This window comes from Salvelinus sp. IW2-2015, linkage group LG4q.1:29, assembly GCF_002910315.2.
Source record: "Salvelinus sp. IW2-2015 linkage group LG4q.1:29, ASM291031v2, whole genome shotgun sequence".
In the NCBI taxonomy this organism is placed as follows: Eukaryota; Metazoa; Chordata; class Actinopteri; order Salmoniformes; family Salmonidae; genus Salvelinus; species Salvelinus sp. IW2-2015.
Window position 1 is genome coordinate 38,564,697 of NC_036842.1, and position 11,450 is coordinate 38,576,146.

Here is an 11,450-nt window from a genome sequence, read left to right on the forward strand (position 1 = left end):
GCCTTCTTAATGCATATTTTGTGATTGATATCTTTGGGCTCCCGAGTGGCACAGCGGTCGAAGGCACTGCATCTCAGTGCTAGAGGCTTCACTACAGACCCTGGTTCAAAATATATTTTACATTTGAGATTCTTTAAAGTAGCCACCCTTTGCCTTGGTGAGAGCTTTGCACACTCTCGGCATTTTCTCAACCAGCTTCATGGAGGTAGTCACCTGGAATGCATTTCAATTAACAGGTGTAATTTGTTAAAAGTTTATTTGTGGAATTTCTTTCCTTCTTAATGCGTTTGAGACAATCAGTTGTGTTGTGACAAGGTAGGGTGTGTATACAGAAGATATCCCTATTTGGTAAAAMACCAAGTCCATATTATGGCAAGAACTGCTCAAATAAGCAAAGAGAAATGACAGTCCATCAACATTTCAAGAATTTTGAAAGTTTCTTCAAGAGCAGTCGCAAAAACSATCAGGCGCTATGATGAAACTGACTCRCATGAGGACCGCCACAGGAAAGGAAGACCCAGAGTTACCTCTACTGCAGAGTATGAGTTCATTAGAGTTACCAGCCTCAGAAATTGCAGCAAAAAATAAATATTTCAGAGTTCAATTAAGACACATTAACATTAACTGTTCAGAGGAGACTGCATGAATCAGCCCTTCATGGTCAAATTGCTGCAAATAAACCACTACTAAAGGACACCAATAAGAAGAAGACTTGCATGGGTCAAAAKATTTGCAKTGGACATTAGACCGGTGGAAATCTGTCCTTTGGTCTGATGAGTCCAAATTTGAGATTTTTGATTCTAACCACTGTCTTTGAGACGCAGAGTAGGTGAACGGATGATCTCCGCATYTGAGGTTACCACAGTGAAGCATGGAGGAGGTGTGATGGTGCTTTGCTGGTGACACTGATTTATTTAGAATTCAAGGCACACTTAACCAGCATGGCTACCACAGCATTCAGCAGCGATACACCATTCCATATGGTTTGCGCGTAGTGGGACTATCAATTGTTTTTCAACAGCACAATTACCCAACACACCTCCAGGCTGTGTAAGGGCTATTTGACCAAGAAGGAGAGGGATGGCGTGCTGCATCAGATGACCTGAGGACCCATGCCAAATCTTTTCAGTCTCCTGGGGGGGGGAACAGGCATCGTCGTGCCCTCTTCACTACTGTCTTGGTGTGTTTGGACCATGATAGTTTGTTGGTGATGTGGACACCAAGGAACTTAAAGCTCTCAACCTGCTCCACTACAACCCCGTCGATGAGAATGGGGTGTGCTGGGCCCTCCTTTTCCAGTAGTCCCCGATCATCTCCTTCGTCTAGATCACATTGAGGGAGAGGTTGTTGTCCTGGCACCACACTGCCAGGTCTCTGACCTCCTGCCTATAGACTGTCTCATCGCTGTCGGTGATCAGGCCTACCACCGTTGTGTCTTCWACAAACTTAATGGTGTTGGAGTCGTGCTAGGCTACGCAGTCATGGGTGAACAGGGAGTACAGGAAGGGACCTGTCTCTTATACACATCTAGATGTGTATAAGAGATCTCAACCTGCTCCACTACAGCCCCGTCGATGAGAATGGGGTATGCTGGGCCCTCCTTTTCCAGTAGTCCCCGATCATCTCCTTCGTCTAGATCACATTGAGGCAGAGGTTGTTGTCCTGGCACCACACTGCCAGGTCTCTGACCTCCTGCCTATAGACTGTCTCATCGCTGTCGGTGGTCAGGCCTACCACCGTTGTGTCTTCGACAAACTTAATGGTGTTGGAGTCGTGCTAGGCTACGCAGTCATGGGTGAACAGGGAGTACAGGAAGGGACTAAGCAAGCACCCCTGAGGGGGCCTGTGTTGAGGATCAGTGTGGCAGAGGTGTTGTTCCCTACCCTTACCACCTGGTGGCTGCCCATCAGGAAGTCCAGGATCCAGTTGCASAGGGAGGTGTTCAGTCCCAGGGTCCTTAGCTTAGTGATGAGCTTTGAGAGCACAATGGTGTTGAACGCTGAGCTATAGTCAATGAACAGCATTCTCACGTAGGTGTTCCTTTTGTCCAGGTGGCAAAGGGCAGTGTTGAGTGCCAGAGCTTGCGTCATCTGTGGATCTGTTGGGACGGTATGCAAATTGAGGTGGGTCTAGGGTTTCCGGGATTATGGTGTTTATGTAAGAAATGACCAGCCTTTCAAAGCACTTCATGGCTACCGACGTGAGTGCTACCGGTCGGTAGTCACTTAGGCAGGATAGCTTGGTGTTGTTGGGCTCAGGGACTATGGTGGTCTGCTTGAAACAWGTTGGTATTACAGACTCAGGTCAGGGATAGTTTGAAAATGTCTGTGAAGACACTTGCCAGTTGGTCAGCGCATGCTGGGATTACACATCCTGGTAATCCGTCTGGCCCTGCGGCCTTGTGAATGTTGACCTGTTTAAAGGTCTTACTCAGTCATCCGGAACAGCTGGTGCTCTCATGCATGCTTCAGTGTTACTTTCCTRGAAGCGTGCATAYAAGTCGTTTAGCTCATCTGGTAGGCTTGTGTCACTGGGCAGCTCACGGCTGGGCTTCTCTTTGAAGTACGTAATAGTTTGCCAGCCCTGCCACATTCGACGAGCGTCGGAGACGGTGTAATAGTGTCAATATAGGACTAAGATTGAATCCTGTCTGTTTGATGGTTCGTCTGAGGGCATAGCGGGATTTCTATTAAGCGTCCAGGTTAGAGTCCCACTTCTTGAAAGTGGCAGCTCTAGCCTTTAGCTCAGTAGTTTAAGTTTTTGCTTGTAAGCAGCAATCAGTAGGATAGAATTATGGTCAGATTTGCCAAATGGAGAGAGAGAGAGCTTTTTATGCATCTCTGTGTGTGCAGTAAAGGTGGTCTAGAGTTTGCACATGTAACATGCGGGTAGAAATGAGGTAAAACGGATTCAAGTTTCCCTGCATTAAAGTCCCTGGCCACTAGGGGCGCCACCTCTGGATGAGCATTTTCTTGTTTGCTTACGGCTTTATACAGCTCGTTGAGTGCGGTCTTAGTGCCAGCATTGGTTTGTGGTGGTAAATAAACAGCTACGAAAAATATAGATGAAAACTCTATTGGTAAATAGTGTGGCCTGGTCCTTCATCTGGAGTAAATCCTTTCCGTACGACTTAAAGAACAAATCTTTGTCCAGTTSGAGGTGAGTAATCGCTGTTCTGATATCCAGAAGCTCTTTTCGGTCATAAGAGATGGTGGCAGGAACATTATGTACAAAATAAGTTACTAACAAGGCGAAAAACCTCKCACAAAATAGCACAATTGGTTAGAAGCCCGTAAAAACAGCAGTCATCTCCTCCGGTGCCATTCTCAGAGCATGATTTTTCTTTAGAGCAACTCACCAAAGGTTCCATAGAAACCTCTTGGACCACAGGTACCAACACCATACCTCCTGAGAGAAGTCAAGGCCTTTTGCTGTCAGAGAAAGAGGGGAAATAGAGCAGTTGAAATTCATTGAAATGCTTTTGTCCTTCTACAAATATGCATTGCCGCTACTATAGGCATGTGTGGTGATGGTATGTTCWGAAAGACTAAAAACAAAACAAATAGATGGGTTAGCTGACAACGTCACGAAAACGATGCGCACCCTTCAAATGGGGCAGAAGTCTGAGTTGTTGGTCGCRATCTGGCAACTCAACAATGACAAGAAACAGCCATGTGGGGAATCATTAGTGACTCGTTTCAGCTAGTTTCTTGTTCTTGATACTATGTCTTGTTTTGACTGATTTCATGTCAATGCTAATATGGCAAAACATTTGCTAGCTAGCTAACCAACAACGTTAACGACGTATTTGAGAGACATTTGCTCATTGTGCAAATGTATCTATGTTTTCAATAAACATTGGGATGGAGAATAAATATAGTTTACATGTTGTCAACATTCTAAACCAACTGTCTGTTTTGCCGCATAGCTGTGCATGTGTCAGTTGTGTTGCTAAACAACCAACATGTCTATAGGGTTAAGCCCAAGAGATACACCATTGGTTGTCAACATAGGGTACTAGCCATATGGATAATTAATATGGGAGCTATTTCATCATTTGTCGTGTAAAAACATAGACTTAATGGTCAAATGAATAACAGTCCCGACCGGTTGAACCGAGACAGGCAGAGTAAAATGTAATTTGGAGTACAGTAACCTAAATAGGTTGAGAACCAGTGCAATAAGCCATGATTACTGAATGATTGTTTTTGTTTTAGTGTTTGTCTTAGTGTTTGTCTAATCTAAAGTATTTTGCTCATGTCTTTAGCATTGTACTGTGCCAACATTTAATGAAAATGGAATCAAAAATGGATAATATCTTAGAAAATAAACAAAAAAGGTATGCTTCTACTTAAAATAGTACAGACCTTCACTCGCTCGTTGTCAAGGAAACCCAAGAAGTTAAATGAAGCAAAGTTAATGCACTCTTTTCCATTTACAATGATTTTGTGGCTTGGTGGGCTGTAAAATAAAACACCTGCTATTAGCTAAACACAACACAAGGTTCACTTGATGTTAGAATGAAGAGAAGTGAGGTAGACAGCTAGACCGGTCAGGGTACTGTTTAGTAGGCAGAAAATGTTGTACATGGTTTCAAAACAGTTAACTTGTTCAACAAGACCACATATTGTAGTTCTTGCTACGGTGTGCCCTACTGAACATGACCCAGGTATTTGACTGTACTGTGTAAAGCAAAAAAATTGGCTKGATTTGCCAACTTGGAAAGATGTTACAGTATAGGCTGTGAGATCATTCACTGCACTTCAAAAACAGTCAATAAAGCATCATTAGCTTACCCAGTGACTATGTCATAATTGAGGGAAGGATGGTCTTTGGACATAGGAGGGACAAGGGGTTCTGGTTGCCATTCTTCAATTAAGTCCTCCTTTTCCTGTTATAGACAAACACTACGGAGTTAACACATTGTGCCAGAAACAGTTATACGCAGAATTTCCATCCCAGAGTGTCCTATGCACTCYCAGGTGGGTGAAACCATTTTTCTCTACCTTCTCTGTGAGGTCTGAACGCTCCTGTAGTTTGTACGTCTTTGAAAACAGCAGTCTGATGATCCACAATATGAGGATCCCTTCCAAGACCAGATGGTAGGCAGGTGCCTGGGGAGAGAGAAAAGGGTCAAATCTTATTCGTCACATGCGTAGAATACAACAGGTKGACCTTACCTTGAAATGCTTACTTACAAGCCCTTAAACAACAATTCAGTTCAAGAAAGAGTTAAAAACACATTTACTAAATAAACAATAAAATAAGGACGTTATATACATACGGGGGTACCGGTACCGAGTAAATGTGCAGGGTTATAGGTTAGTCGAGGTAATTTGTACATGTAGGTAGGGATAAAGTGACTATGCATAGATAATAAATAGTGATTAGCAGCCGTGTCAATGTCAATAGTCAGGGTGGCCAGCTGATTTGATCAGCAGTCTCGTGGCTTGGGGGGGGGTAGAAGCTGTTAAGGAGCCTTTTGGACCTAGACTTGGTGCTCCGGTACCGCTTGCCGTGCGGTAGCAGAGAGAACAGTCTATGACTAGGGTGGAGTCCTTGACAATTTTTAGGGCCTTCCTCTGACACAGCCCCGTCGATGAGAATGGAGGCGTGTTCGGCACTCCTTTTCCTGTAGTCCACGATCAGCTCCTTTGTCTTGCTCACATTGAGGGAGAGGTTGTTGTCCTAGCACCACACTGCCAGGTCTCTGACCTCCTCCCTATAGGCCGTCTCATCGTTGTCGTTGATCAGGCTTATCAATGTTGTGTCGTCAGCAAACTTAATGATGGTGTTAGAGCCGTGACTGGCAAAGCAGTCGTGGGTGAACAAGGAGTACAGGAGGGTACTAAGCACGCACCCCTAAGTGGCCCTGTGTTGAGGATCAGCGTGGCAGATGTGTTGTTGCCTACCCTTACCACCTGGTGGCTGCCCATCAGGAAGTCCAGGATCCAGTTGCAGAAGGAGGTGTTCAGTCCCAGGGTCCTTAGCTTAGTGATGAGCTTTGTGGGAATTATGGTGTTGAACACTGAGCTGTAGTCAATGAACAGCATTCTCACGTAGGTGTTCCTTTTGTCCAGGTGGGAAAGGGCAGTGTGGAGTGGAATTGAAATTGCATCATCTGTGGATCTGTTGAGGCGGTATGCAAATTGGAGTGGGTGTAGGGTTTCCGGGATGGTGTTGCTGATGTGAGCCATGACCAGCCTTTCAAAACACTTCATGTCTAACGACGTGAGTGTTACGGGGCGGTAGTCATTTAGGCAGGTTCCCTTCTCTTTCTTGGGCACATGGACTATGGTGGTCTGCTTGAAATATGTAGGTATTACAGACTCGGTCAGGGAGAGGTTGAAAATGTCAGTGAAGACACTTGCCAGTGGGTCCGCGCATGCTCTGAGTATACATCCTAGTAATCCGTCTGGCACCACAGCCTTGTGAATGTTGACCTGTTTAAAGGTCTTGCCAACATCGGCTACGGCGAGCGTGATCACACAGTCATCCGGAACAGCTGGCGCGCTCCTTGAAAGCGGCAGCTCTGGCCTTTAGCTCAGMGCAGGTGTTGCCTGTAATCCATGGCTTCTGGTTGAGATATGTACGTACAGTCACTGTGGGGACGACGTCATCGATGCACTTACTGATGAAGCCGGTAACTGAGGTGGTGTACTCCTCAATGCCATTGGATGAATCCCGGAACATATTCCAGTCTGTGCTAGCKAAACAGTRCTGTAGCGTAGCATCCACATCATCTGACCACTTCCACGTTGAGTGCGTCTCTGGTACTTTTTGATTTAGTTTTTGCTTGTAAGCAGGAATCAGGAGGATAGAATTATGGTCAGATTTGAAAAATGGAGGGCGAGCTTTGTATCTCCATGCTTAATCACTGATTTGTGAAAACTGGTTCAGCAGGAAGAGAGATTACTAGTTGAATATGCTGTGCAAACATTGTGTGGAGTAAAGGTGGTCTAGTTTTTTCCCCCCTTCTGGTTGCACATGTGACATGCTGGTAGAAATTAGGTAAAACGGATTTATGTTTGCCTGCATTAAAGTCCCTTTCATAGTAGGTTTGAGCAGGTAGGGTATTTTATAATACTGTATACCAGGTTATTTTGAAATACTGCGGGTATATTAACAAAACAGGTGGTGTTGAACCGGTTTCTTTAGTTTGTGTTAAACACCATAGTGATGAAAACGATTACTGCTCCTCCAAGGACTTGGCTTTCTTGGAGCATTTCGGCTCTGGATCCTACTGGGTCTCCATTTATTCCTCATTGTGCTTCTGAATCGAGGCGTGAATTCAACTCAGCACCCTTGATTATCACAATATAATCATGCTTATTAACGCCATTGTCATACAGTTTAGGGATCTCCTGTAATTTAAAAACCATTACTCCTTAGTTGTTACTGTAGGCCTAGCCTTGTGAAGTGTAGGCTAAAAAGGTATCCTAATAGGAAATGGCTTTGCCTGCAATTCACAACTCTGAACTTCATGCTATTGTCTGGTAAATCAAGGGGTGAATTGAACCCAGTATCTTTGGTTCCAGAGCTGAACATGGTAAGGCTGCTCCAAGACAACTAGGCTAGCTCCCATAGGGAGCGGTAATCGTGCTTACCAACGCTAGGATCATTACAGTATCCTTAGATACTTCCCCTCTCCCAAACCATGTAAAGCAGTTGTTGACAAGTGTACTCTCAAGTAAAAGTGGTCCAACTAATTTTACTTGCAAAGTTGAACTCAACACGCAATAGGTCTACTGTCTTWCCATTTTAACTAAGAGCAATGCTGACATGTCCCAAAAAATGACAAGCACAGATGCCTATACCTGTTAGGTTAGCCCATGATCATGACTGAGTTCCATTACATTACACAAGTTTTGTTAAGAGCACCGACGCTCGGTTTGAACATTAACACCCTTCGGTTTTGGAAGCATAAGGATCTTCTCTTTCAAATCAGCGTTGAAATAATGTTTTCKTTGATACACACCTTTTTTAGGGTTAGGGTTCCCACACTGCCAATATTTTCATGTTACAGCACTTGTTTATAGAAAACAGATGGAAGACAGAGTGGACTACCTGTGCTAATTAGCCATCTGCATCTTCGAACACCTGTGTGTAAACGGAAGACAGACGCCACAAACTGAAAAATACTGTCCGCTGCAACTGTTAAAACAGTACACAGTGTTAGGATTTATGTTTATGCACTATAGCCTGCTACCATATTGTATGAAGATGAATATTGTTTTGTTACATCTGCATTGTTTGTGTGTATGTGTGTAAAGACTGAGCAACATAGAGTGACATGCTATAAAAGCTGTGGTCAATCTGGAGGGGAGGGGTGCATATCTCTAGGCCAACCAGGGAGGGTAGGACACTGGACAATACCATAAAAGGAACTGTTTGAGTGTAGCATCTGGGGAGCGGAACAAGACAGATCTAATCTACCCAAKGACCAGATGCGGACACCTGAGAGCACCAAGAGACTGGGACCAGTCTGAGTGCCAGCGATAGGCTGAGCAAAGTTTAAACCACGCTCAGCCTCTACTGTGATAGGCCAAKGGACYGGTTGGAACTATGCCRGTCATAGTATAATCACTGTTGTTTGCGKACATTCCAGAGTTCCCTGTTCAACCCTGCGTGGTGATACAGCGAACCCGTATATACGAAAATTGCATTTGCCATTTATTGCTTGCGCTAATTAAACATAATTAAAGAAAGTTAGCAGACCTTGCTTTTTATTTATCCTGATACCGGATTCGATTAACGCAGCGCTTACAACAGTAAGAGTGTATTTTGCATTTGTGAAATTATTTTTGATGTGACATGGAAGTAGAGGGATTTATGTTTCTAAAACCYTACCGCAACTGAGAATCGATTCACGTTTACATTAAATATTTGGCTGTTTTGACTTCGAAKCAATTCACCTTTAAAACAYAACATGTACGGTCCTTGGACTATAAAAGGCTCCTTTTAGGCTCCTTTTGTCCATAATTGGGCTACTGTTAYGAAATAACATCACTTACTCAACACACAATATATCTACTAACAAAYTGTGGCTCCATTTCACGGGGTATTGATCAGCAATGCTAAAGTTAACTGTCAAGATAATAGCTCTTAAATCATAAGTTATCTGGTGATCAATGAAGTTGGAACAAACTCAACCCAAAAACTATCAAAATATGCCCTCGGCATGGAACAGGTGAAAAAAAGAAATACGTGTGTTTCGAAATTAAGATAAAGGAAAATGTATGTAGTGTAAAGTTCTGTTATAAAATCATCACAGCTCCCTTCATATTTATCTCACTACGATTGGCTCGTACTACAAACTCGAACGACGCACCACTGACACGAAAGACTATTGGCTACAATATTCTGTCAATCATATCTGGTAACAATATGAAGTACACTTCCTGAAAAACCGGAGTTATCTATCGTRTCTCTCTTTTTACATAGTTTAATACACAAACGACATATGAGACAGTGTGTTGTAACTGAACAGAATACATCTACAACTTTAAATAAAAACTATTTAAATAAAGACAAATTACCTCGTAGAGTGCTTGTACCATCTCCACTAACACCCACTGCTGCCCCGACGCCATCTTGGTTACCTGATCACATGGTCAACGTCATCGTCCATAAAATGAAGGGTGCGTTCGTAAATTCACTCTGGTTATCTTACTTCCGAATTTCACGCATAATTAACGAAAACGCAACACCGGTTGAATATGATTGATGTCAGTAAACGTCGCAATATTGTTGCCAGCAGCACAGTTAGGCACCAACCCTATGGATAACATGAAAACAGCCTAACCAGCTCTGTGAATACGAGTAAAATGTTGGTGTTCTCTCATTTGTGTCTGGAAGTAGCTAGCCAACTTTAGCCAGTATGTTTGGGTGTTTGACTGCCGTTGTAAGGTCAGAACGCTCGCATCAACCCTACTCCTTGGCCATAGCATCCGGTGTGCGCTCTGGACGGTCCGAGTGCAGAAACCGCTCTGAATTTGCGAACGGACAATCTGACAACGCTCTGAATTTAAGAACGACCAGACCATCCTCTAGCACTCCAGAGTGAATTTACGAACACACCCGAAGATGCGCAAGCCCTCTAGGGAATGCGCATTTAGGGCTGCGCCCCATTTCCGGGCCATGGCTTGAAGGTTTCCCGCTTTTCTCAAATGATCGTCAAAAGTTTAAATCTCCGGGGCGAACTATTATAATTKAAAAGATTAGAAATCYCTTTTAAAAAACGGCGACTTATGTTTATTTTTTTTTAAGGAAAATGTACAAGACTGTGTACATACCAGAATTAGGGGGCAAACAAACTGCTCATCTCATACAATGGCGCGGTCTGTATCGCCCAATCAGAGAGCAGATACAAGTGACGTGACCTGTTAGCGACACGTGAAGGCATGTTTGCAAACAGAGCCCCCKGTGTTTCAATAAATACCTTGATTACTTCAAAAAATAAAACATAAAATAGATTTGTTTAAACAGATCACGTGACTTGTATGTTATATGTGATTGGACGATACAGACAGTGAGGCTCATGGTTAGTGTAAGTTTTTGGTGCTATTTGAAACAGAATCTGACGCTAAAAACACCACTTCTCAACACAAACGTGGCCTGCTTTCGCTACGTTTTTACTTTCTGGCTCGTTCAATTGAACGGAAACGACGCTGTACTGAATGACCAGTTGAAAAACGGGGAGGGGTTGGGGAACGCWYTCAGCATGGCCACTGTCTTTTAACAACGTCACTCATTGCTTAAAGCCACACCCATCAAACGGTGGCACAAATCAAATTGTATTAGTCACATACACATATTTAGAAGATGTTATTACGGGTGTAGCGAAATGCTTGTGTTCCTAGCTCCAACAGTGGAGTAATATCTAACAATTCACAACAATATACACAAATCGAAATGTAGAATAATGMAATTAAGAAATATATAAATATTAGGACGAGCAATGTCGGAGTGGCGTTGACTAAAATACATTAGAAGTCTGTTCAAAAGTCTACCTCAAAGTCTGTTCAAGAACNATATATAAATATTAGGACGAGCAATGTCGGAGTGGCGTTGACTAAAATACATTAGAAGTCTGTTCAAAAGTCTACCTCAAAGTCTGTTCAAGAACATAATGGGGTAACATGTCATTCAGTACAAACCGTTCTGCAACATAGCAAACGTTCAATCGAACTGAATAGTTTTCCATCCAACCTTTTTATTTGGGTGAAGTAGCCAAGGGTGCAACTTTCACTGGGGATAGTGCAATGTGATACAAAAAGCAGCAATGGTGTTGTTTTTTACCATGCGGACGCCTCCAAACGGCTTGGTAGGCTGCTTGTGTAGGGGTTATTGTTACATATTGAGCCAGATATCACACTATTAAACAATAGACAAGTGGACATTGGAAAATGGGAGGAGAAGGCAGACATGAGTGCATTTGCCATTCTGGT

At 43.4% G+C, this 11,450-nt stretch overlaps 1 protein-coding gene across 2 annotated transcripts in view; it reads right to left on the reverse strand.

Moving 5' to 3' along the window:
- sptlc1 (serine palmitoyltransferase, long chain base subunit 1) overlaps positions 1 to 9,654 on the reverse strand; it is a 24,429-nt gene extending 14,775 nt beyond the window's left edge. The window contains exons 1-5 of one of the 2 annotated variants that reach the window (XR_011479646.1): positions 9,540 to 9,654; positions 5,007 to 5,114; positions 4,797 to 4,891; positions 4,368 to 4,461; positions 3,359 to 3,431 (exon numbers count right to left, since the gene is read on the reverse strand). Coding sequence is in view for 1 of the 2 variants with exons in the window: in XM_023984688.2 (XP_023840456.1) it covers positions 3,359 to 3,431; positions 4,368 to 4,461; positions 4,797 to 4,891; positions 5,007 to 5,114; positions 9,540 to 9,593 (424 nt within the window). In the remaining variant the exon portion in view is untranslated. The remainder of the gene's footprint in view (positions 1 to 3,358; positions 3,432 to 4,367; positions 4,462 to 4,796; positions 4,892 to 5,006; positions 5,115 to 9,539) is intronic. The other variant, XM_023984688.2, reaches the window with a different exon arrangement.
- Between the last annotated feature and the right edge of the window lie 1,796 nt (positions 9,655 to 11,450).